Source organism: Tiliqua scincoides, chromosome 1 (assembly GCF_035046505.1).
Source record: "Tiliqua scincoides isolate rTilSci1 chromosome 1, rTilSci1.hap2, whole genome shotgun sequence".
Lineage (NCBI taxonomy): Eukaryota > Metazoa > Chordata > Lepidosauria > Squamata > Scincidae > Tiliqua > Tiliqua scincoides.
This window is the reverse complement of record NC_089821.1, coordinates 215309124-215333432: the sequence shown is the minus strand read 5'-3', so window position 1 is coordinate 215333432 and position 24309 is coordinate 215309124. Positions and strand designations below refer to the sequence as shown.

The 24309-nt window shown below is 43.0% G+C and overlaps 1 protein-coding gene across 3 annotated transcripts in view; it reads right to left on the bottom strand.

Annotated features, from left to right (window-relative positions):
• Positions 1-24309, bottom strand: part of MTHFD1L (methylenetetrahydrofolate dehydrogenase (NADP+ dependent) 1 like) — a 134937-nt gene that overhangs the window by 28389 nt on the left and 82239 nt on the right. For all 3 annotated transcript variants that reach the window (XM_066611295.1, XM_066611297.1, XM_066611296.1), the window contains 2 exons: positions 23012-23112; positions 22727-22904 (listed from right to left, as the gene is read on the bottom strand). In XM_066611295.1, coding sequence (XP_066467392.1) covers positions 22727-22904; positions 23012-23112 — 279 coding nt within the window. The remainder of the gene's footprint in view (positions 1-22726; positions 22905-23011; positions 23113-24309) is intronic.

Below are 24309 nucleotides of genomic sequence, written 5' to 3'. Positions count from 1 at the left end.
GTGCACAAAGTTCAAATAGCAAGAGCATGTAGAGAGACACGCTTGGTGGTTGCTACAGAGCTGTGGAATTTTCTCCCCAGAGCTTGTTGCCAAAGCCTTTGAGGCTGCAATCCTAACCACACTTTCCTGAGAGTAAGCCCCATTGAACAAAATAGGACTTACTCCTGAGTAGGCCTGGTTAGGATTGGGCCCCGAGTCTCTGCTCTCTGCAAGCCCTGTCAAACTTTCTTATATGAGCTGGCTTGCAACAGGTGAGGTTAAGCAACTCTGAGGTAATTTTAATCACTTTATTTTTAAATACATTTTCACTGTATTTTTTAAGTCTTATTTTTTATTAACGACTTGAAACTCTGAAAAGTGCTGGGACAGACACTTAAACAAACAAGCTTCCTCCTTGGAAAAGAGCACACAAGGGATGAAGAGGAAATCCTTTTTTAAATTAAAAAAAAATCAGAGTTAACACAAGTACGCTCCCTTGCATAACAGTAGTTGGCTCAGCTACATTTCATTTCATGATGGAGAAGCTGTAGTAAACGCCTGCTACTCTGAGCAGAGGGAATTTACAGCAGGATGCCTTTGAAATCAATAGTGCATTGATCAAACTGTGACTGGCTTATGATACACTAGCTTTGATTGCTGCACTTATGTCTTTAAAGCACTTACAAGATCCCTTAGATGAAAATGGCCACAGAAATGATGCTTCATGGCTTTCCTGTAGGATGACAGGATTTAACCGGATCATTATCCGGTTTGCAGAAAATTCCCAAAACCATACTGCTTTTTAACAAAAACTGAGATCAACTCACGCTTCTCAATATAGCTGAAATCTGTGTTTTCAAACAAAGATGCAAGCATGTTTAATGGCATAAACATGTGCTACCCATGGATGCAGCAGATCACCTTTGCCCCTTTTTAGCTCTTACTCATTCACTGCCTACTCTTTCCCTTCATCTTCATCCTGCCTGAATTACTTGGACGATGCAGCCTTATCTCATTGCTCATCTCCCCTTGGAGACAAACGCAGGAGTGTTTCCTGGAAGTGTGTCAGTGACGCACATGCTGAAGCTCCTACCCAATGATTGAGTTGCTCTGCAGTGACAAACGCTGAACGGGGGAGAAACACTCCCTGCACTTTCTACCCTGCAATGCAGTGAGCCTCCATTTGTACATGAACTTTACACTGGCAGACAATGCCACTGTATTTCCTCTCCTAATTGAGTCTAGCCATAATTTACATTCCAAGCTTGTAGATAATGATCTTTAGGCAATTTTTTTCCAAAGCATGTAGGACTTATTCAGCTTTGCACCTGTGTTTTCCTTATTCTGCAATATTAAACGACAATAAATATTATTATTTTTGGCTGTTATTGGCCAGGATTTACAGAAACATGTACGATTTTCACACAAAAGAAAAAAATGCTGCTCGGAAAGTATTGATTTAAAATACTGTATTTATACCTGGCTTTTCCCCCTGTTACCAGGGCACCCAAGGTGACTTAAGAGAAATTCATAAAGCAATAATACCATTAAAAAACAGCAACCAGCACAGAATAATTAAAAATAAAACATTTAAAACCATACAAGAACAACAGTCACAGAGCAAACCAAGATATGAGCAAATAACGAAGAATAACGAAGTAAACATCAACAGAGCTAACATGGAAAAGCTAAATGAAGGTCTGTTTTCAGCTCCTAACAGAAGGTTAACAGGGATGGGATGGTTCTTGACTCAACTCAATTCTATAATAGTAGGGCCACCACAGATGAAGGCCTATTTGCTGTTGCTGCCAATCTCGCTTCTGCTACACATAGCATGTTTGGGGAGCCCCCTTGCCTTAGGCAAGCCAATTTATATGGAAGATGCTATGGCCCCAAGCAGTAAAGGGCTTTCAAATTCAAAATCAGCACCTTGAATTGTGCCCAGAATTGAATTGGCGACCAGCATAATCACATGAGAGCTGGTTGTACATACACAGTCAAACTGCTGAGCCTCTTGAGCCCACACAAGCTGCTGCATTCTGTAACAACTTCAGTTTCAGAACAGTCCTGAAGGGCATGACCCTTGTAGAGTATGTTACAATAATCAAATCTTGATGTCACCAAAGCATGGACCATTGTGGTTAGATATGATCTACACAGGTATGGCTGCAGCTGGCACACCAGCCATGGTTGATAGTATTGATGCCACTGAGAGGAGCAGCAGGGTTAACAAGGATCCACTCCTGCTCAGCCACTGGCAACGTTTATCTTCTATGGTGATCAAGGCTGTTTTCATTCTGAAGCCTGGTCTGAAGATGGACCGAAAGGGATCAGATAACCACACTACCCGCTTGATTACCCCACACATTGAAAGATGGGATATAAATCTAACATAACAGGAAAGAAAGAAAACAATTTCATTGGGCTGTCTTGTGAGATTAACAGTGCAATCATATGCCAGAAGCAAATCCAATTGTGTTCAATGAGATCTGCTCTCAGGAAAGTGTGCAAAGGATTCTAGCATAAACACCCCTTTGGGTACATCTACTATTATTATAAAATGCATTACCCCCAATTTATTGTTTCTGGTGTAGGCAGGCTCTATGTGAAATAATGAGATTTTTCTCCTAGGTCATTGCAACCTACATTAGATATGCATTTAAAGCATACGTATCTTCAACCCTTCAGCTGACAAGGCTACCAGACAACTGACATAATGGGAAATATTATTAGAAGATAAAAGGGTTGGAGAAGGGAGAGATACACTGTGCTTGCTCTTCCTGGGCATCTGGTGTTTCGGTGGTCACTACTTGGGGGGGGAGCACAGTCCAAGCTTAAAGAGGCATCACTATCTAGTGAAGGAGATGCAAGTTCTTTGCCTTACTAGCTTTTGCTAAAGAATTTACTTAGGAACTCAAACACATTTTTTATTCTTCCCTTCCTTCTTGACTCAAGCACGGAACCATTTTCTTAACAATAAACTAGAAACTTACTTGTGTCTGTGGAATGTTCTTAATGGCAGCCAAAACACTGTTCTTGATCACTGAATTCTTTTCTATTGTGTATCTTACATCTCTGTTTGTCAAATACAAAACTAGAAATATAGGGAGCTGAACCCCAGAAAAAAAGGTGGTGTTTTTTGACTGGCTTGCAGGATTGGATGAATTTCGTATTATAATGATGATAAATTGTATGTCCAACTCCATGAACCCAAACACCTTTAACGTATATAAATTTAAGAGCACCTGCTGGAATACAGAGCAAAGTCAGGAGAAAAGGGAGCGCCCACTGGGCAGGGCATCTGACATAGCAGTCACACTGGGAGCCCAGGTCTACCCTCACAGCAAATCTTTGCCATGAAGGCCACAGGTTCAACTGGGAGCCCTGGTCTACCTAGTAGGTAGTTCAGGGCTCCAAATCCAGGCAGGAGCCCAGATCTATTTGCTTGGTTGACCTGGGCTCTGGAGTTAAGCTAGTGCTCATGGCCCCCGCCCCCTCTGGATCCGCCACAGGAAGAACTGACCCTCTTCCTGGTAACAGTGAACACAGCTGGAACTGATCAGCTGTGTAAGAACCTTTCTTAAAGAAAGATATGGCACCAAAGAAGCATCCAACTGGGGATCCCAAGAGATAATGCAGTATTGTTGCCGTCATGAGTGAACATGACTTGTTCCTGTAAGATGCCCTACATGCATGCACACACATCTCACATGCGTGGGCAGGTCAGGATCTATTTGTGGAATGTACCCCACTTTTGCTCAGCTCTAGCATGGAAAACAAAACAAAACCATTCTGTGTTAACAGCTGGGCATAGTCTGATTTGTTAGTTTTGTTACTTAGTATATTAAAACAAAGAAACCACACACACACCCCTCTTGCTGGCAGTATAACTCCCCTCCAAATCACTCTTTTAAATGTTTACATAAGTAAATATTTACATGCATGATGAGACATACCTTCTTCCTCACCAGATAAGTGTTTTATGTTTGTTTTGATGTTAGAATTCTCACTTAAAAACACTGAATGTGTCTGCTCAGGCTATGGTAAACTACTATAGCAGAACAATGAGAAAGGAGAAGCTTGCCCACCCACTCAGATAGTAAACTACAACAGAGGTTTTGAGGCATTGTTCTTTATGAGGAAAGAATAAGTGCTTAATGAAATCCACATCACAAGGTATCTTTTGAACAAGTTTGGTGCCTAACTACTGTGAGTACATTGGCTCGGATAAGACAGGATGTCACATGCTTAATTTTGTGGATAACAGAAAGCACAGTCAAATTGAATGAATGTTTGAGACAATGAACATCATGGACATAGAGATCTGGAAGCAAGGGGAGTGTTCAGCTGGCAGAAGTCTTCCATAATAAAATTAAGCCTCTCCTGTGACTTTTGTTACAATACTTCCCCGTCAGTGGTCATTGCAAAGGAAGAGGAAAAAATGCAAAGCATCCTCATTAATGTCATTTTTGAATGCTCTCTGGACACAGCCCAGTACTAAAAGTCATAATGAAGGAAAACATTTCTCTGCCTGATCTTAACAAGCTCATACCTGGAGCTCAGAGGTTCTCTTGCTCTTTCACTGCCTACTTTGCAACATAAAAACCTTAAGTAGTGTAATGTGCTGAGTCCCTGAGAAGTAATGAAATCAAAGTGAGTAGGGATAAACCATACTTCCTTCTATTTTTGAAGCATAAAACATTCAGAGGAGCACAAATTATCAAAGCGAGTCTTAACTAGCAGTTATGGAGCAGCTCCAAAGTAACTTTATGCAACCCAGAACGGCTATACCAATTTATAACCAACATTGGCGAAACTTTTTGCCTACAGAACCTCATGTGCATTTTATTATGTTGCAATCTTATGCCCATTCTGGAAAATGCCCATTCACCGCTCTCCCTCTTGAGGGGATATTTTGGGACACACACTATTTCCTCAGCTTCATCTCAATGATTACCTCATACTATTTGAGTGCATCTGTTCCACATGTGTGAAATTAGTTAATGCCAACTTTGTTATAGAGCCCCAACATCTGTGATGGGTTTGGACTGCACATCAAAATATACCTTCAACCCCAGATTATTGTCTAGAGAAGAGTGTGGCTAGCTGGAATAAAGAAGTTAAGAACATAAGAAGAGCCCTGCTCGATCAGACCAAGGACCTGTCTAGTTCAGCTTCCTATATCACACAGTGGCCCACCAGATGCTTCCTAGAACATACAGACAAGAAGATACCTGCATCCTATAGCCACTCTTTTGCACCTGGCATTCAGACATATGCAAACTCTGGGTTTTCGAGGTAGCCTACAGTTATTATAACCTGTAGCCAGTGATTGACTAACTTTCCCTCCATAAATCCGTCGAATCCCCTTTTAAAGGCATCTAGGACAGGTGCTATCAGAACATCCTGTGGCATAGAGTTCTGCATATTAATTACACGCTGGGTTAAAAAAAATCATTCTAGCTCTCCCACCAGTCAAATTTATTTCTGGTATTGTGTGCGAGAAAAAAGATATTTACCCACTCTATCCATCCCATGCACAATATTATGTCTCAATCACGTTTGCCCTCATGCACCTTCTTGCTAGACCGAAGAGACCCAAACCCTGTAGCCTTTCCTCATAAGGGAGGTGCCCAGCCAATTAATCATTTTGGTTGCTCTCTTCTGCAAGTTTTCCAGTTCCACTGCTGGTCATCCTATTCTAAACCATCATATTCAATTTAACTGGTAGACACAGAATGCAGTATTGAACATGCTGTGGAATGGACTAGTGATAAAAAAAATGCATTGTAACCGAGGGTTTGTTTTCACAAAAGCCTTACCCAGAACAGTTATTTCTATCAGAATCAAACTTAAACATACCTTCCTGCAAAGCTACCAGACCTCTCCATGTATCCCTGCTATTCTAACTAATGGAGCTGTATTTCTTGCTGGTATGATTGTTCCAACAGATGAACAAATAGGAAATCATATTTACAACTGTATAAAAAAAGGAGAACTTCATGGTGTGCACGACTGACATTGCTGGGTGAAAGATTACAACTCATGTTTCTCTCTCTCTCTCTGGATGTCCCTGGTTCATCTGCACAGGAATATAAACCCAGAGTACTTATTTCTGGCAAAAAGCTCTGTCAGTCAGCTGTTCTAAGAGCTACCTCAGAAGGAGGAAGAGACAAAGATCTGAGCTGAATAAGATCATACTGAATAAGGTGTCAGTATGAGTCAGCTCTCGTTTCCATGTATCATAAGCAAGAGAAGGAATAAGAACTTAACTGAATGCAAAGACAACTATATAAAGGTGTATAGAAATTGATTACCCAGAGAGTAGTCTTGTAAATCTCAGTATATTTTGAGCCATATTCTCCTGGTTACACTTAAGAAGCTGCCTTATAATGAGTCAGGCCATTGGGCCATCAATTATAATTGATAATTATTTACTCTAAGAGGCAGCAGGGTTCCAAACTTTCATACTTGGGGCTTTCCCTACTTGGGGGGATACCAGGGACTATCTGCATGCAAAGCATGTGCTGTACTGCTCAGAGGAAGCACATTCTTGTACCTGCTGCTCAAACCTTAAAGATACTAGAGGGGAAGAAAATCCTATAGTTAAGCTATATGTATTGTACAATCAATACAGTGGAATAGCTGAGCGGGCAGGAGGTACACTGTCCCGAGTACCAGGCCTTGAGGGGGCATCATGGGAGCTTGACACTAGTGGTAGAAACTTTGGTATTATTGAATAATACCATCATGTTATATATCATTTGATGCATAATTTAATGCAGAATGCAATCAAATAAACCATGTTGAATAATCTGTATTTTATCAAGTGTTATAGCCAAATAACCAGAAAAGGAAAATACAACTGCCTTACGTAACAAAAACTGGATTTACTTTATTCAAATTTGACTCATGTGACTGATTACTCTGAGAGCCAATAAGGTATTATTATGATACAGCATGGAACCAATAAGGTGTCAGTATGAGTCAGGGGTATCATAATACAGTTACCCCTGCTAACTGGGTAAAGATGCACTTTTTCAAATGGTGCTCTTCTTATATTTAGCTGGGGGAGAATAACTGTCCCTCTCCACCCCAGCACGATGTCTTTTCTAGTTGCTGTTTGCTGGTGTTCTTCTCCATCTTTTTACACTGGGAGCCATTTTGGGACAGGGACTCATTTAATTGATTTTGCTTGTGAACTCTTTTTAGTTGAAAAGCTGTACATAAAATATTCTTAATAATAATAATCAGAGATAACACTAGAACTCCTATTCAGTCGTGAGAGTGTCATGTTGGCCACCAGTTTTTTGTTGGTTTCTGATTTGTTAGGTGACCTGTGCTTTTTTTGCTTCCCCCTTCCCTGCTTTTTGAGGGGAAAAAAGCCACTCACAGTGGCATGCAACCACTCCGAGTGCACCATAACCCAGAAGTATTTAGCAGAGACATCATCACATCACTGCAGTTACTTCCAGATTTTGTCATGCAGGTGGTGTAAAAAAGTTTTGTGTCCCTGGCACCCAAAAATTTTTGGGTGCCAGATGCCTTAACTATGCCCCTGCAATCATACAGCACAAGAATGGGATTTGGAGCTGGACCGAGAATTCAGGATCCTATAAATTTCAACTTTCATTTCAAAGTTTCTAGTCCTTAAGGCAGCCATTTTCAACTGGTGTGCCGTGAGTGGTTCACAGGCGCGCCACAAGAAATTGGGGGAAGGTCATTTATTAATAGGGCCAATGGGAGATGTGAACCCCCACTGCCAGCATGGTGTGCCTTGTCAATTGTCAAAAATCTGGTGGTGTGCCTTGACAATTTTAATGCCTAGTCAGTGTGCCGTGAGATGAAAAAGATTGAAAATCACTGCCTTAAGGGTATAAAAATAGGATTTAAAATATCAACACTTAGAATCCATAGGTTAATCAGTATTTGTAGAGATGAACATGTGGGGCTTCAGTGCCACTGAACTGTTCTTTGTCAACCCCCCCAATGACTACCACTTCAAAAAGTGTGCAAAAGTACAAAACTTTGCTTTTTCTTAGCATGCTTCACAAATATCTGTGAACTTCGTGATAAGTCTTCAAGAATGGTCCTCTACAATTCACTTGTCTTAAAGATGTTTTTGTATAGACTGTATTGTTAAGAGGGCCTTCTTGGTTGATTTTAGTGGTGGCAATGGGACAAAGCACACTTGTTTTAGTTTAATTCAGTGAACTACTTCTAAATAAAAATCATAAGAGTGTGTGTGTGTGTGTGTTGGACACTGGCCAATTCATTTAAAGCAAAACAAAATGTTACCGAGCATTGACTCAGTAATTTGAGTCAGCCTGAACTGATAAAGAATGGCATTATATTTCATGTCCACATAAACACTCAGACAATTCTCAATTCTTCTTGCAGTTTTGTTTTTCAAAGTGATGTTCAGTGTCACCAGTTTTCAAACAAAGTTATACAGTATTTGAACTAACCTAATGGAATACTTTTTTTCTAATATTTTCTAATTTTTCTAATATTATTTACCTTCTAACTACTCAAAGACACTTTACCATCTTTGTCCAAAAGAATAGATGCAAGCGTGCCCTTTCAGCATCCAAGCCTGTATTTTTCTCTCAATTACATCTTTAGATGTTTCTTGCATGGAGACAGAAAACTACTCAGAAGTATCAATATGGCCACAGCAGTTACATCATTAATATACTGGTATTTGGTATTATAGTGAAGTTTACAGTTCTCCTAGTTGAAGAAAGCATTCCAGAGTTAAGAGATCCCGGAGGCAACTAACATTATGTTTATATACCACAAAACTGTTCCTGATTTGGCACCAACTCAAGCATTTCTGGGGAGGGGGCGGTTTATGTGCTCACTCTGTACGCAAAGGGTATGATGATGGTCAGTTTACAACTAAGTATGTGGAACAGACTCAACTTTTTTTTATCACTGTTGGTTTAAGTTCATTCTCTGCAGATTGTAAATTTAAACATTTATTTACTTGTGTGCATAATGTTTATAATCTGCCTTTCCTAAACTAAACGATACTTTAAAACCCATTTAGGTTTACACTTGGAAGTGGACTAGAAATTGTCCTCTAAAGATCCCAAATGGCCATGGGCAGGGGCAGGCCAAGCCAAAACAGTGTGCAAGATGGTGCCAAAATCTGCTATCTACCCCCCTCCATCAGTGCTTGAAGCTCCACGTCCCACCTTCTTCCTTGTTTCTCTATAGGCACCACACGTTTCCGATGTTTACATTCCCTCCGCACTTCCCCGTTTGAAAAAAACCCTGACAAGTGGACAGAAAAAAAGCATACGAGGGGAGGCACTGACTGAGAAAAAGGGCAAGTGCCCAGCAGTGGGAAGGAGGGAGGAGGCAGTAGTGGCGGTCCTGTCCTGTCGAACGAAATGGCAATCCTGTTCCAATTGCAACAGCCTCCTGCTTTCTCCTCCATTCCTGCCACTGTGGCGATGCCACTGGAGGAAGAGACGGCACACTGGTGCTCAGATCCTCTTCTTGCTCATTCTCAGAAAAGAGAAAGATCAGAACATAGAGTAAGGCAGCCAGTAGGTGGTTGGTGGGCTGAGGGTGGCAATGGTCAAGCAGAGGGTGCAGGGTGCCACCTCTTCCTGCCCACCACTTGAAACAGCCAGTTCACCTAGTCTCATGGATTGAGTAGCCCGTGTCATAGTCCCCTCCCCCCCCCCCAAGACTGGGCACATAGTAAGCCATGATAGAAGGCATAATATTCCACCTGCTGGCATTATGTAGCAGAAACAGACTTTCAAAAGCAGTAATTTTACCCCAAAGTGATTTCTACATCATTGGCATCCTTCAGTCTTGGAAGACGATGGTATCGCGCTCTGAATGGTGGTTCTGGAACAGCGTCTAGTGTGGCTGAAAAGGCCAATCCGGGAGTGACAATCCCTTCCACACTGGGAGCAAATGTGGTCTGCCCCTGGTGTCTCCCTGGCTATGGGCCTTCCTTCTTTGCCTCTTTACCTCAGTCTGTTAGGTGAGTGTCTCTTCAAACTGGGAAAGGCCATGCTGCACACCCTGCCTCCAAGTGGGCCGCTCAGAGGCCAAGGTTTCCCACCTGTTGAGGTCCATTCCTAAGGCCTACAGATCCCTCTTGCAGATTTCCTTGTATTGCAGCTGTGGTCTACTTGTACGGAGCTTTCCCTGCACAAGTTCTCCATAGAGGAGATTCTTTGGGATCCGACCATCATCCATTCTCACAACATGACCGAGCCAACGCAGGCGTCTCTGTTTCGGCAGTACATACATGTTAGGGATTCCAGCTTGTTCCAGGACTGTGTTGTTTGGAACTGTGTCCTGCCAGGTGATACCGAGGATACGTTGGAGGCAGCTCATGTGGAAAGCGTTCAGTTTCCACTCCTGTTGTGAGTGAAGAGTCCATGACTCGCTGCAGTACAGAAGTGTACTCAGGACGCAAACTCTGTAGACCTGGATCTTGGTATGTTCCGTCAGCTTCTTGTTGGACCAGACTCTCTTTGAGAGTCTGGAAAACGTGGTAGCTGCTTTACCAATGCGTTTGTTTAGCTCCGTATCGAGAGAAAGAGTGTCGGAGATCATTGAGCCAAGGTACACAAAGTCATGGACAACCTCCAGCTCATGCGCAGATATTGCAATGCAGGGAGGTGAGTCCACATCCTGAACCATGACCTGTGTTTTCTTAAGGCTGACATTCCAAAGTCTTGGCAGGCCTTGCTAAAACAGTTCATGAGCTGCTGGAGATCTTTGGCAGAGTGGGAGGTGACAGCTGCATCGTCGGCAAAGAGGAAGTCACGCAGACATTTCAGCTGGACTTTGGACTTTGCTCTCAGTCTGGAGAGGTTGAAGAGCTTTCTGTCTAATCTGGTCCGGAGATAGATGCCTTCTGTTGCAGTTCCAAAGGCATGCTTCAGCAGACAGCAAAGAAAATCCCAAACAAGGTTGGTGCAAGAACGCAGCCCGGCTTCACTCCGCTTCGGATGTCAAAGGGGTCTGATGTGGAGCCATCAAAGACTACAGTGCCCTTCATGCTTTTGTGGAAAGACCTGATGATGCTGAGGAGCCTGGGTGGACATCCGATCTTGGGGAGAAACTTGAAGAGGCCGTCCCTGCTGACCAGGTCGAAAGCCTATCTATGCTTTCTATGAAGATCTATGAAGGCTATAAAGAGTGGCTGTCGTTGTTCCCTGCATTTCTCCTGCAGCTGTCTAAGGGAGAATACCATATCAGTGGTGGACCTGCTGGCTCGGAATCCGCACTGTGATTCTGGGTAGACGCTCTCTGCAAGTACCTGGAGCCTCTTTAGTGCAACTTGGGCAAACAGCTTTCCTACAATGTTAAGGAGAGAGATGCCACGGTAGTTATTGCAGTCGCCCGTCGCCTATGATCTTGTACAGCGTGATGATGTTTGCATCCCTCATGTCCTGGGGGACTCCACCTTCTCTCCAGCAGAGACAGAAGATTTCATGCAGCTCAGTGGCAATGATCTCTTTGCAGCATTTCAGGACCTCAGTAGGGATGCTGTCTTTCCCAGGTGCCTTGCCAGAGGCAATTGAGTCTAGGGCCTCGTTAAGTTCTTCTAGGGTTGGTTCACTGTCAAGCTCCTCCAACACAGGTAGGCACTCAGTGTTGTTCAGTGCTTCTTCGGTAACTACATTTTATCTGGAATACAGCTCAGAGTAGTGCTGCACCCAGCGTTCCATCTGCTGCGCCTAGTCCTGGATGACCTCGCCTGTGGCAGACTTCAGAGGGGCAATTCTCTTCTGTGTTGGACCTAGGGCCTGCTTGATACCATCATACATCCCCTTGATGTTGCCTGTATCTGGGAACAGAGTTGGAGCCAGCAGTTGCTTGCAGTGGGAGAGACTACCCATGAATGCCCCCCTTCCCTCTTACAGAGAATAGGCAAACAAGTCCACTGATGGTTCAGGTATCACAGAAAACCAGGGTTTTCCTCTAGGTGCACATTCCCCCTTTTGGTATGCAAGAGGAGAAGAAAACCTTTAACTTTTGCCTTGTAGATTCACATTGCATTGGAACTTGGGAAATGTGGTTTACCTAATAATCACAATTGTGGCATGTAAAAAGAACCAGAACGTAGTTTGGAACCTGGTTGTTTCTTGCGACATCAGAACTAGGCCACTGTCACGTTTGCTAGAGGATCCTATCCGATCCCTCCCTCAGCAAATCAGAAGATAATGACTTATGATCCAGAACTTCATTTGCTGAAAACAACTGAGGGCACAATCCTAACCCACTTTCCAGCACTGACATAAGAGCAATGCAGTTCCAAGGTAAGGGAACAAACATTCCCTTACTTTGAGGAGGCCTCCGTGAGTGACACCCAACTGTAGGATGCAGCTCGTTCTATTGGCACAGCCACGCCAGTGCTGGAAAGTTGGTTAGGATTTGGGCCTGAGATAAATAAATACTGGACAAAATGCTGTTGCCTTAGTAATTACAGCAGGTGAGAAGTACATTGTGTACTTCTGGTTTCCTGTGATATCGGAATTATCAGTGGACTTGTCTGCCTATTCAGTACATTATCTTCAAAATAGCTGACTATTTTACTATCAAATTTATGATAAAAATGGCTAGTATTATTATGCATCTTCAAGTGCATATATCTTAATACATTCTCTCCATCCATCCATCCAGCCAGCCTTCAAATTTTCAGTCTGAGTATTTTAACACTAGATATGTTATCACTTAATATGCTTTAGTGAAAATTCTATATGTTTAAAACGGATGGCAGATGAAAAACACATGTTTTCACTATTAGGGCGCAATCCTAACTCCTTATGTCAGTGCTTTCCAGCAATGGAGTGCAGCCAATGGGACATGTGCTGCATCCTGCAGTTGGGTGGCACTCACCGAGGCCTCCTCAAAGTAAGGGAATATTTGTTCCCTTACCTCAGAGCTGCATTGCCCTTATGTCCGTGCTGGAAAGCACGGACATAAGGGGTTAGGATTGTGACCGTAATCTCTTAATTTAAGGAAACTGAGGCATGCTTGTAAATGTTGTATCATTTATAGAAGCAAAATGATGCCCACGAATTATTTTCCACTGAAAATGTTTCATGTAAACTACAATATGAAACAGTCAATGTAAATTTCTATTGAACATGACACAAGGTACTGTGGGGTTCACATTACAGCGACTTGGTACTTTGGTGTGGAACAACAGATCCTTCACTGGTTTGCTATGAAGCACATAACCTGACTGAGACAAATACTTCAAGAACATTCTAACGTGTTTGCATAGTACTGAAATGGGCACATGCAACCTGCCAGTTTCTGAAACTATGCACAGAACGTACCTCTTAATTCGATCCTGTGCAATAACTGCAAAAAGTGACAGCAATAACACACAGTGACAGCCAAGCAAAGAAATATCAGCCACAAAGAACTGATACTTCATTATTTTAGGACAAAAAAGACTCAAACAAGGAAAGTTTATCTGTAATCTGTAACAGATCCTGTTAGCCTGTAGGCTGGATCTGTCCCCAGAGCCAATTTTATCTGGTGCCTGGAAACCCTATCAGATTTGTAATGAAGTTAGAGTTGAAACAAAAAGCATCTAAATTTCACTTAGAAAGGGGGGGGGGGAAATGAATATTTTAAGCCATTTCCACCCAACGTTGCATATACTCAACAGGGATCAAATGTGTACACCTGTGGGCTGGGAAGAAATGTGTCAAGCTGTAAGAAATGTTGTTGTTGTTCAGACGTTAAGTCATGTCCAACTCTTTGTGACCCCATGGACCACAGCACGCCAGGGCCCCCTGTCTACCACTAACTTCCAGATAAGAAATATACTTCACATTTTAAATTACTCTACATCTCTTTCTTTTGGACTGTGTATGGAAAGTGTACTTTCAAGTAATGCCTGAGCAAAGTCCTCACTGCTAGCTTGTACTAACTTTTTAATGGAGCCAGATCATATCTGAGGTGATTAATTTGTGATGCAAAATACACATCTGCCCTTCCCTACCAAACCACTGTCTAGAGCCACAGTTGCCTCCATATATAGAGAAGCTGATCATTCTTCCCTTAGGCCCTCCAAATATGGAGTAGGGCATAGCATTTATATACATTTGGACCTTGGTTTCTGTGTGGGATCTGTTCCCAGAGCCCCCACGAATACTGAAACCCGTGGATAATTAAATCTGTGGGTTGTGGCCCAATAGAGTCTCCAAAGGCAACCAGAACCTTGTTCTTCCGTAGAGGCTTCCATAATGAATTAAATTTGTGAATTAGGGGGTCGGACCTGTAGTGCTTTTCAGGTCTTTCACTTAAATTATTTTACAGCCCAGTTCTATCCTTGGTGGGGCCAATGGGTGCAGTGGGCCAAAATGGCGACCACTGTATCTACCAGCCCCGCAGTGTCTGCTAGAAGTCTCTTATGGGAGAAGGGGACTTTTGTAAGTAAGGGCGCAAACCCTGCAATGAGGCTACACAAGTCTTCATCAGCCTTTTGCCAGCGCAGGCTGGAGAACTCCATGCCGGGCTTTGTAGCCTGACACAGAGGATAGGATCAACTGGAGAAGGGCTCCACATTTCCACCCTCTCCTGGGCCAGTCACTGTTCCTGCCTGATCCTCCCCAGAATACCTTCCCCACCCCAAAAATGCACACTGCTGCCCTGTGGTGCGACTTACCATTGAGCGTTCCCTCGGCATCCTCCATCCAGTGCCATGCCCAGCATCAACTGGAGCTGGCCTGGCATTGGAACTCCCTACTTGGAGTGTGTTGTAAACATGCTTTACAGCATGTTTATGATACCCAGTTCTGAGTTTTAGGGTCAGGCAGGATTGGGCCTCTAGTCATCTTTACAACAGACCTGGGAGGAAGGTCAGTATCACCTCCATATTGCAAGTAGGATGCTGAGACAAAAGTGGTTTGCTCAAGGTCACTAATGAATTTGTGATTGTTGTGAAAATTAAACTGTGGAGTTCTATTTTGGGTCATATTTAACACTTTTAGCTACTACTCTACACCAACTCTCAAGTACTTATATGCCCTCTGAATCTCAGAGGCTCCCTACAGAGTCAAACTGAATACATTTTCTATTTTTTGGAAAGCAGACAAGAATATGAAGTCTTGGCTACGCTACTGCTTAGCCATACAAGACACATGCGTACCTGTGTGATGCAAATGTTCACTGTGAGTCTGAAAAAAGTGAAACAAAATGTCTGTTGAAAGAATGCAGACAGGGTGTGTGGCAATATATTCATGTGATTGCAGAGCCACACACCTCATTTTTCATTGCAGCTAAAAGTCAGGGGTTCTGAGTGCTGGCCAACAGTGAAGGGGTACAAAGTTAGCATAAACCTGGACACCTGCTAGAACAATCACTCAGTCTATATCACCTTAACCCAGAGGTTTTCAGACTGGGGCATCATGATGCCCCAGCCTGAGGGCCCTGGCCTCTTTGCCATTAAGGGGTGGGGGCAGCCAGGAGGTAGGGAGGAGGCAGCAGCGCAATCCCCAGGATCATGCCACTCAGGGGGCTGCAGGGGCTTGGCTGCACTTACCACAGCCTCCTGCAACCTCCCAGGGGTGTGAAGCCTCCTTGAGGCTTCCAAAGTGAATGTGGAGCGATCGCACCCCGCGTCTGCTAAACCGGAAGCAGAGCATGATTGCTCCACTTTCACTTCTGACGGGACTGCAGGGACTGGGGTGCACTCACTAGTCCCTGCAGCAGCTGTCCTGGGGTGTGGGGAGCTCTGCGTGAGCCTCTGCAGGGCTCCCCAGGTCAGCAGCAGTGAAAGTGAGCGATCATGTGCCACTTCCGGTTTTGCACGATTGCTCATTTTAACTTCTGCTGACCTGGGGAGCCCTGCAGAGGCTCGCACAGAGCTCCTCACACCCCAGGACGGCTGCTACAGGGACTCATGAGTGCACCCCAGTCCCTGCAGCCCTCTTGAGTGGTGCGATCCTGGGGATCACATCGCTGTCTTCCCCCTGCCCCCCCATCCCCGCATGGACTTACTGCGGGTTTCAAGCTCCGGAAGACCCAAAAGACTGGAGGTTACTTTCCCCACTTCCATAGTGAGGTCACGAGCAGGCTTCAAGTTTGTATGCCTCCTTCATGCTCCTCTCCCCATTTCATTCAGCATACATAGAAGGAAACAAGAAAACCAAACCTAGATAGTCCACATGCCAATTACTGAAAGATTTCACAGCCCTGCTGTTATCTTTTAAACATAAGGAGGGGAGTGAGAAAGGGAGAGTGCATAGGGGGTAATATCTGAACAGCCCCATAACGTAAACCATTTTCAGGATCATGTGAATGCTCTCAATTTAAAACAAAAACAATTCAAAGTATGTCTGATTTATTATCTTTAACATCATAAAAATATAGTCTTTGAGTGTGTTATTTAATCAGATAGCATAGACTAAGCTTGGGGGTCAGTGCTTCTTTATTTCTATGTTTGCTGGAAAAAATAACTAAGCATCGCTCAGCTAAATGAAGTTATATCTTCCTCACGTCTGTTGTCAGGAATTCAGCCAAGACAAAACGCACAGTTCAAGGTGCTTCGGATTGATATAGTATGCTGGGAAAAGCTGCTGACTCTGCAAATTTCAGTTTTTATTTCTTTTGGTTGTTACTTTCCCATCACCCTTTAATAAATCTGTTTCTCATTTCATCCTTCTCTTTTAATTTCACAGGTTCTGTGGTTGTCTCCGCAATTCCTCTACCCAAAACACCCTCCTTGGATATCTATACTGGCAGATGACAGATCTTGGTTCTTACTATATGGAAGAAAACACACACCAAAGTCAGACTGTTATGTGAATCTACACCTCTGCCTGTGGTCATATGAGATTTATTTTCATCTTCAACATGCAGCCACTTCCCACCCTGTGTTTGAGAACATGAAAGGAGTGGGAAAATATTTAATAAAAACAAATATTAAAAGTGCCATGCTGTCAAGAGCATACAGTGGGATGGTGGGGAAGGAAGCACGCAAGTAAAAAGGGACAAAGCTTGCTTTCAACCTCATAATTTTTTGATTCAGGAAAAATACATCCAGATTCTGTTTGAAAGAAATGCACATTAGGGGGTATTATACACTCCACTGTATATTAATGCTTTCAAGTGGCATGCCAATATTTGCGACTCACAAATCAAGTGTAGGATGGGGAGAAAGGGGAAAAGCAGGGTGGCCTGCTAAGAGTTCCATTCCTCTTTCTGCTATGACTTTCACCAACGAATCAGGCTGTTGGTACTCAAACAACCAAAGGTATATCTTTGCGCCATACAGCCAAGGCCAACACACCCATATCTACAATTCCTATTATGTATAGCAGTGGTTCTCACACATTTAGCACCAGGACTCACTTTTTAGAATGAAAATCTGTCAGGGCCCACCGGTAGTGATGTCATGATTGGAAGTGACATCATCAAGCAGGAAAATTTAAGAATCCAAGGCTGCAATCCTACCCATACTTACCCAAGAGTAAGTCCCATTTACTAACATTGTTAAAAGAATGTACACAGTAGCTTGTTAAAAGTACAGATCTGTAACATTTCCCCAAATGCAGTTGCATATCATGATAGCATCAAGTCTAATATATTCAAAATAAAATATTGAAATGAATGGGGACCCACCTGAAATTAGCTTGCGACCTACCTAGTGAGTCCCAACCCACAGTTTGAGAAACACTGATCTATAGTACACAAATTAGCAGGGAGATAAGAACATAAGAACAGCCCCACTGGATCAGGCCATAGGCCCATCTAGTCCAGCTTCCTGTATCTCACAGCGGCCCACCAAATGTCCCAGAGAGCACACCTGATAACGAGACCTACATCCTGGTGCCCTCCCTTGCACTGGCATTCTGACATAGCTCATTTCTAAAATCAGGAGCTTTCACATACACATCATGGCTTGTAACCCGTAAAGGATTTTTCCTCCAGAAACTTGTCCAATCCCCTTTTAAAGGCATGCAGGCCAGATGCTGTCACCACATCCTGTGATAAGGAGTTCCACAGACTGACCACACGCTGAGTAAAGAAATACTCATATTTTCTTTTGTCTGTTCTAACCCTCCCAACACTCAATTTTAGTGGATGTCCCCTGGTTCTGGTGTTATGTGAGATGAGACTGACTACAGAGTACAGTGGTTTGTTGATTGGAAATAGGATTTTTTTTAAAAAATTAATACATACTTATTTTTTAAAAATACATACTGTAATTACAGTATGTATTTTTAATTACATACTGTAATTTTTTAAAAATTAATACATACTGTATATACCACTTATATACCACTTAGCTGTTTTCTGTTCTGCCTCCTATACAATTCCCATGTTACTATTACAATCGTCTTAATGTTGTCTTGTCTTATTCTTAATAAATTCTGAATCTTTATAGTAGTGTGTGATTCTTAGTGGGGAAATCTTGGTTCAACTAAATCCAGTACTTCCCACAAAGTCACTCTGCAGAAACCTTTGTCTGTACTCGAGGAGGGGGAGTTTTTATGCTTGAGAGCTTTTGTTCCTCTGAGGGCCTAGGGTGCTTAGAGGCCTTTTACCTTCCCCAAGTTTAAGGAACAGCAGTAATGGGGTGGTGGCAGACTACCTTTGGGTTCCATTTAGCAGATTACACAGGCCTACAAAATTGAGGGTCAGAAAAGTTTTTCCCAAACTTTATGGTGGTTTGATATGAATTTGGGGTGCCGATTCAAAAAATGGCATCTGTTTTGCCCTATCACATCTACCGTATTTTTCGCTCCATAAGACGCACTTCCCCCCCCCCAAAAAATGGGGGGAAAAGTGTGTGCGTCTTATGGAGCGAATACTGCAAAAAAAAAAAAATCCGCCCCCTGCCCGCTCTGCTCTGCTCGCCTTCCCAGGAAAGTGTGGGTGGGATGGGAGTCTTGCTGAGCAAGCCCTCCTGTCTACTCAGAAGTAAGTCTCAGAGTCACTGGGGCTCACTCCCAGGAAAGCGTGGGTGGGCTGGCAGTCTTGCTGAGCAAGCCCCTAGAGCAGGGGTGCTCATTATGTCGATTGAGAGCTACCAGTCGATCTCCAGGCGAAATGAGTCAATCACAGGCTTCTCTCCCGTCCAAGCATCCCTAGGAGTGAGCCCCTGGCAGGCTTGTGAGCCCAGGGAGGGAGCCTAGGGAGTGAGTCCAGGGAGCGAGCACCTGACGGTTCTGTGTGGTTCTGTGTGCAAGGGGTTTTGCACTGGTCTTGCTGTGATGTCTATACAGAGATCTTCCCTTCCCCACAACTTTCCCCTGTTTTTGCACTGGTCTGTATAGAGATCTGCTCCCCCCCCCTTGTATTGGAATCCAGGAAGATCTGGTGAGGAGGTAGATGTGGTGTCAGCAGTGGCCCCTTTAAGGGTAAGGCCTGGGCATCCAGCAGAGTGTGCTGCACAGCTGCAGCCACTGGAAGGCAATAGGGCCCTCAGGGATATAAGGAGTACCAGAGGCTTTGTGGGTTTTGAAGGAGTGCAGGTTGGAGGTAGGAGAGGAGACTGACTGGGTTTATTGAATTTGGAATCTGACTGTGGATTGTGACTGGACTTGGATACCCTGATGGATTTGACTGACCTACCTGGAACCTGACCTTGGACTGTAATTTGGCTTATTGGCTCTGGACTCTGATTTGGTAACTCTGATTGATGAGACTGATTTACTTGGCATCTGTGGACTGGAACTGGACTCACTTTTGCTTGCTGCACTGGTGAGTTGCACAAGGGGGACTGATCAGCCTTAAGCGGGCACGAGGCCCAGTGGTTTGGAATTTGGCAGAACATCATTGTAGCAGAAAGATAATGTGATCCCCTATTTGTGTGCACCTGCTTTTGTGAGCTTCATAAATTCTGACTCTAGCGATGATGAGTTCTTGGGGTTTCCAGAAAACTAGAGTACTCAAACCTTTAAGTCTCTCCATTTGTTAATGACAGTGATAATGGTTCTTAATGCCACTGTTGACTGCTGTTCACTTTACATGGTTCAAATGTTATTCTGTTATAGTTTATTAAATATTTTATTACACTATTTGGTTCAGAATATTTTTTTCCTTGTTTTCCTCCTCTAAAAACTAGGTGCGTCTTATGGAGCGAAAAATACGGTAGTTTTGGAGATATAGTATAGCCTCTTTAGTGAATGCCCTTCAAGTGAGAGATGAAGGAGCTGCTTGTTCAGTCAGTGTGGGAGGCAACTGGGAGCCAGAAGTGATACTGGACCGTGAAAGATCCATCTGAAATGTTGTGCGGTTCTTGAAAGACAGAACCTTTTTGTTATTGTAAAAATTCCCTCTGGGGTTTAGTGATAGCCTGCCTATGTGAACCGCCTTAAATAAAGTAAGAGGAGTAATCCAATGATCAGAAAGGCGGTATATAATACCAGTATTATTATTATTATTATTATTGTTATACAACATCAGAACATGATCTCTCCAGGTAGGATGCAACACATCCACCTGAAACCCTCCAAGAATACAAGGTAGATGGACCAATGGTCTGACCTGGTATAAGGCAGCTTCCTATTTAACCTGTGTGTGATATTTGGACTTCAGCATGTTTTCTGCACTTTGTTTTCTTAAGGGAAGGGTCAAGTATTCCTATCAAAGCTTTCTGAAAGCAGACACCTTACAGTTCGATGGGCCTTCAGTCAGCAATGTGCTATGAGAAAAGGACTCAATTATTAAAATTGGGAAGTTTGTGAACCAGAATGTATATGGTCCCTCTTCTCTCTCTGCAGCCCTGCTCTAAGCTTACTGCTAATGCCCAAATCATTTTATTTGGAATGATAGTTCTTTGCTTCATCTTAAAGTCTTACCTAAAAAATAACTGAAATGAGAAAGGAGGTATTTTTGATAGGAGCATTGGAATGCTGATGCTGTTCATATGTACTTCAACTAAATTTCAAGAAATACATCTTTCATATAGAGATCAGTTGGCTTTTCTGGGCAGCCTTTTGTCTCACCAACAATGAAAGAGAAATAATAAACAATACGAAGTCAAACAGTTTAAATGGGTAATTGTGAAGGCAAACACTGTTAATATTACAGACTTCTCTACCGCCTTCCCAAAGCTTCTTGTCGCCTGTCTGCATTTTTACAGAAATCCCTTGTGTAACTTCCAAAAACACAATTTATTTGGATATCTTCATCATCTTTCACCCTTATTTCTTACTATTTCAGCCCACAGACAACTGATGCAATGCTATTCACATCTCCATCACGATACAAAATCAATACCTGTCTTTTCATCACACTACATTTCAACTATGCCAGAAATTTAGTTACTAAATTAGACGTGCGTTATTTGCTTTTAACAGTTTTCAAAACTTATGTTCATCTAGTGCTATATGTGCCAAGAATACTATGTATTGGCAGATTTCTTTTTCTCTTTTTGAAGTGCAACTTCTGTGTTTTAGAAGAGATCAGAAGAATTTAATCCTAACTGCTTTACAAGGTAAACATCCATTTATTGTTAAATTCTTAACAGGTGCTTGTTAGTCAATTATACTTTTATCCAACCCTCCTTGCAAAGCCAAGATAGACTAATTTGGGTCTTCCAGTAGTCTCCCATCTAAACTCTCATCAGCTCTCCCTCTTCCAACACTTTAGTTTCAAGAATGCTACAGCATTCGCTGTTCCCAGGCCGTTCACCACTAGATGACAAATTTCGGCTAAGAAACATCCCAGCACCTAATGCTATCTGTGCAGCTGTGTCAGCTACAGCAACAAATGGATAGATGTGCTATCCCATAGCACATCTAAGGCTAAGCCCATATTCCAACTTTTATAAGCCTGCACAGCATGATGGAGGAGCAGTGCACTTCCTTCCCTGGCACTACACGGATGATGCAATATAGAAGCCAAGCACTCACGACTTGGCTCGTTCTGATATTTCTGCAATTCCTACCCCTACCCTTTTTGAAAGAGAGAAACCATGCAAGGCATTGCTGGTGTGGAGCATACAACTCATATACTACATCATCCATGTAGTGAAGGGGAACAGTGTCCATCTTCTCCACCATGTAAAGGCTGAGCAAATATACACACTGGGGTAGTCATTAGGACAGTGGTTCTCAAACGTTTAGCACCAGGGCCCACTTTTTAGAATGAGAATCTGTCAGGACCCACCAGAAGTGATGTCATCAACAGGAAGAGTATTAACAATTCTATCCACACTTATCCAGGCGTAAGTCCCATTTACTATCATTGTTGAAAGCATATACATAGTAGCTTGTTAAAAGTACAGGTCTGTAACATTTCCCCAAATGCAGTCGCATACCATGTAACATCAAGTCTAAAAAATTAAAAATATTGAAATGAATGGGGACCCACCTGAAATTGGCTTGTGACCCACCTAGTGGGTCCCGACCCACAGTTTGAGAAACACTGCATTAGGATATTAACTTTCCAAAGCAAAGAGCATCCGGGGTTGCATGTTGGCAGACCCTGGGTAAGGAGGTCCTGACAGAACACAACAATGGGCAGACAATGGACTTCAACTACATGCTTTTTGGTTTTCAAATATTTTGCACCACCACAGACATCCTGAGAGAGCCTGTAACTGGAGACATTTAGAAACAAATCTGAGAAAACAAAAAACAAGCATAACGCTCCATTGGGAGTAGTGTATACTGCTAGATACACTGAGTAAACCACTACTGGCATACCAACCATGCTGCGTATGTTTTATTCCCCCTGAGAAGCCTACTGCACCTTGTGCTTTATTTTACATAGTTGCAGGCTTAATCTATCTTACCTCCAGGTCATACAGAAATTTGAAATGATTCTGCTGCTTAGCAGCCCTTCTTACAGCTTCTGCCAATTCCACAGCTCCTCTGCCCCCATCTGACCAATGACTGGAAGGCACAGCATCAGAGGCCCCAGACTGTTTGGCAATCTCACAGACCAAATCAATCTCAGCAGAAGAGTCTGTCCTGCCAACAAAACAGTTATTTCATTGTTTTATTTACAACTTCATCAGCCACATTGAACAAGCGATTCTCTGTAACTACTTATACTGGACCATAGCAGTTAATTTTACCTGAAAACATTGAGGGCGACAACAACCGGAACCCCAAAAAGTTGTGCAATTTCAACTTGTTTTCGTAAGTTACTACAGCCGTCTGAAACCAGCTTGAGATTCTGCATGTGGAAGGAGAAAAAGACAAGTTCTTACCAAATTAGCTTATTAATTGCACAAAACAAATTTGCATCTGACACAAAGCAGGGGGGAGATTGCTAACATTGTAGGCATCACAATCAGGATTCAAAATTATTACTGTAGCCTTGATCATTGTGTATGCGCAACCTCCTGATTTTAGAAATGGGTTATGTCAGAATGCCAGATGCAAGGGAGGGCACCAGGATGAGATCTCTTGTTATCTGGTGTGCTCCCTGGGGCATTTGGTGGGCCGCTGTGAGATACAGGAAGCTGGACTAGATGGGCCTATGGCCTGATCCAGTGAGGCTGTTCTTATGTTCTTATTGGGCTCATACCAATGAGCTTCAACAATGGTGAAATACTGCACGTAGGTTCAAAAAATAAGAGACCCAAGGATGGGCAAACCTGGCTTGGCAGTAGCACATGTGGTAAGGGTCTAGGTATCCTAAAGAAGCACAAGCTGAACATGAGCCAACAAAGCTGCTAAGGAGATGAATGCAATACATGGCTACATTAACAGATGTAAGGAATCCAGATCACAAGTAGTAATTGTTTCACTTTATTTTGCATTAGCCAGTCCTTACTTGGAATACTGCAGCCAAATATGGGCACCATATTTTAAGAAGGGTTGGAACTGGTTCAGAGGAGGGCAACAAAGGTGGTGAAGTGTTTGAAAATCAAGTTTGGTGAAACAGAGTCCAGGAAAGATAATACTACTAGAAGATCTGACAACCGTTTTCAAGTATCTGTCACACAGAATAAGCGCAGAACTTACTCTCTGTGACTCCTGAGAGCAGAACTATAACCAATGGTTAGAAAACTATAGAGAAGTTAATTTAGGCTAGGCATGAGGAAGAACTGCCTAACTGTAAGCTGTCTATCACTGGAACAGTCTAGTATGCCTTATGTAGTTGGGGGTTCTTATTGAAAGTTTGCAAGAAGAGGCTGCGTGACCACCTGTTCGGGATGCTGAAGCAGTTGCCTACACTGAGCAGAGTTAGACTAGATGACCTCCAAAGTCCCTTCTAAGGGTAATATTCTAAGCTATGGAATACTAATTTTTTAAAAGCACTTATCCCCCAGCACTATGGTTTTAATAAAGCTACATGGAACAGTGCAAAGCATTTCTATCCAACCACACTGCTAACAGCATGGCAACAGCCCAACTCTGCCAGTCA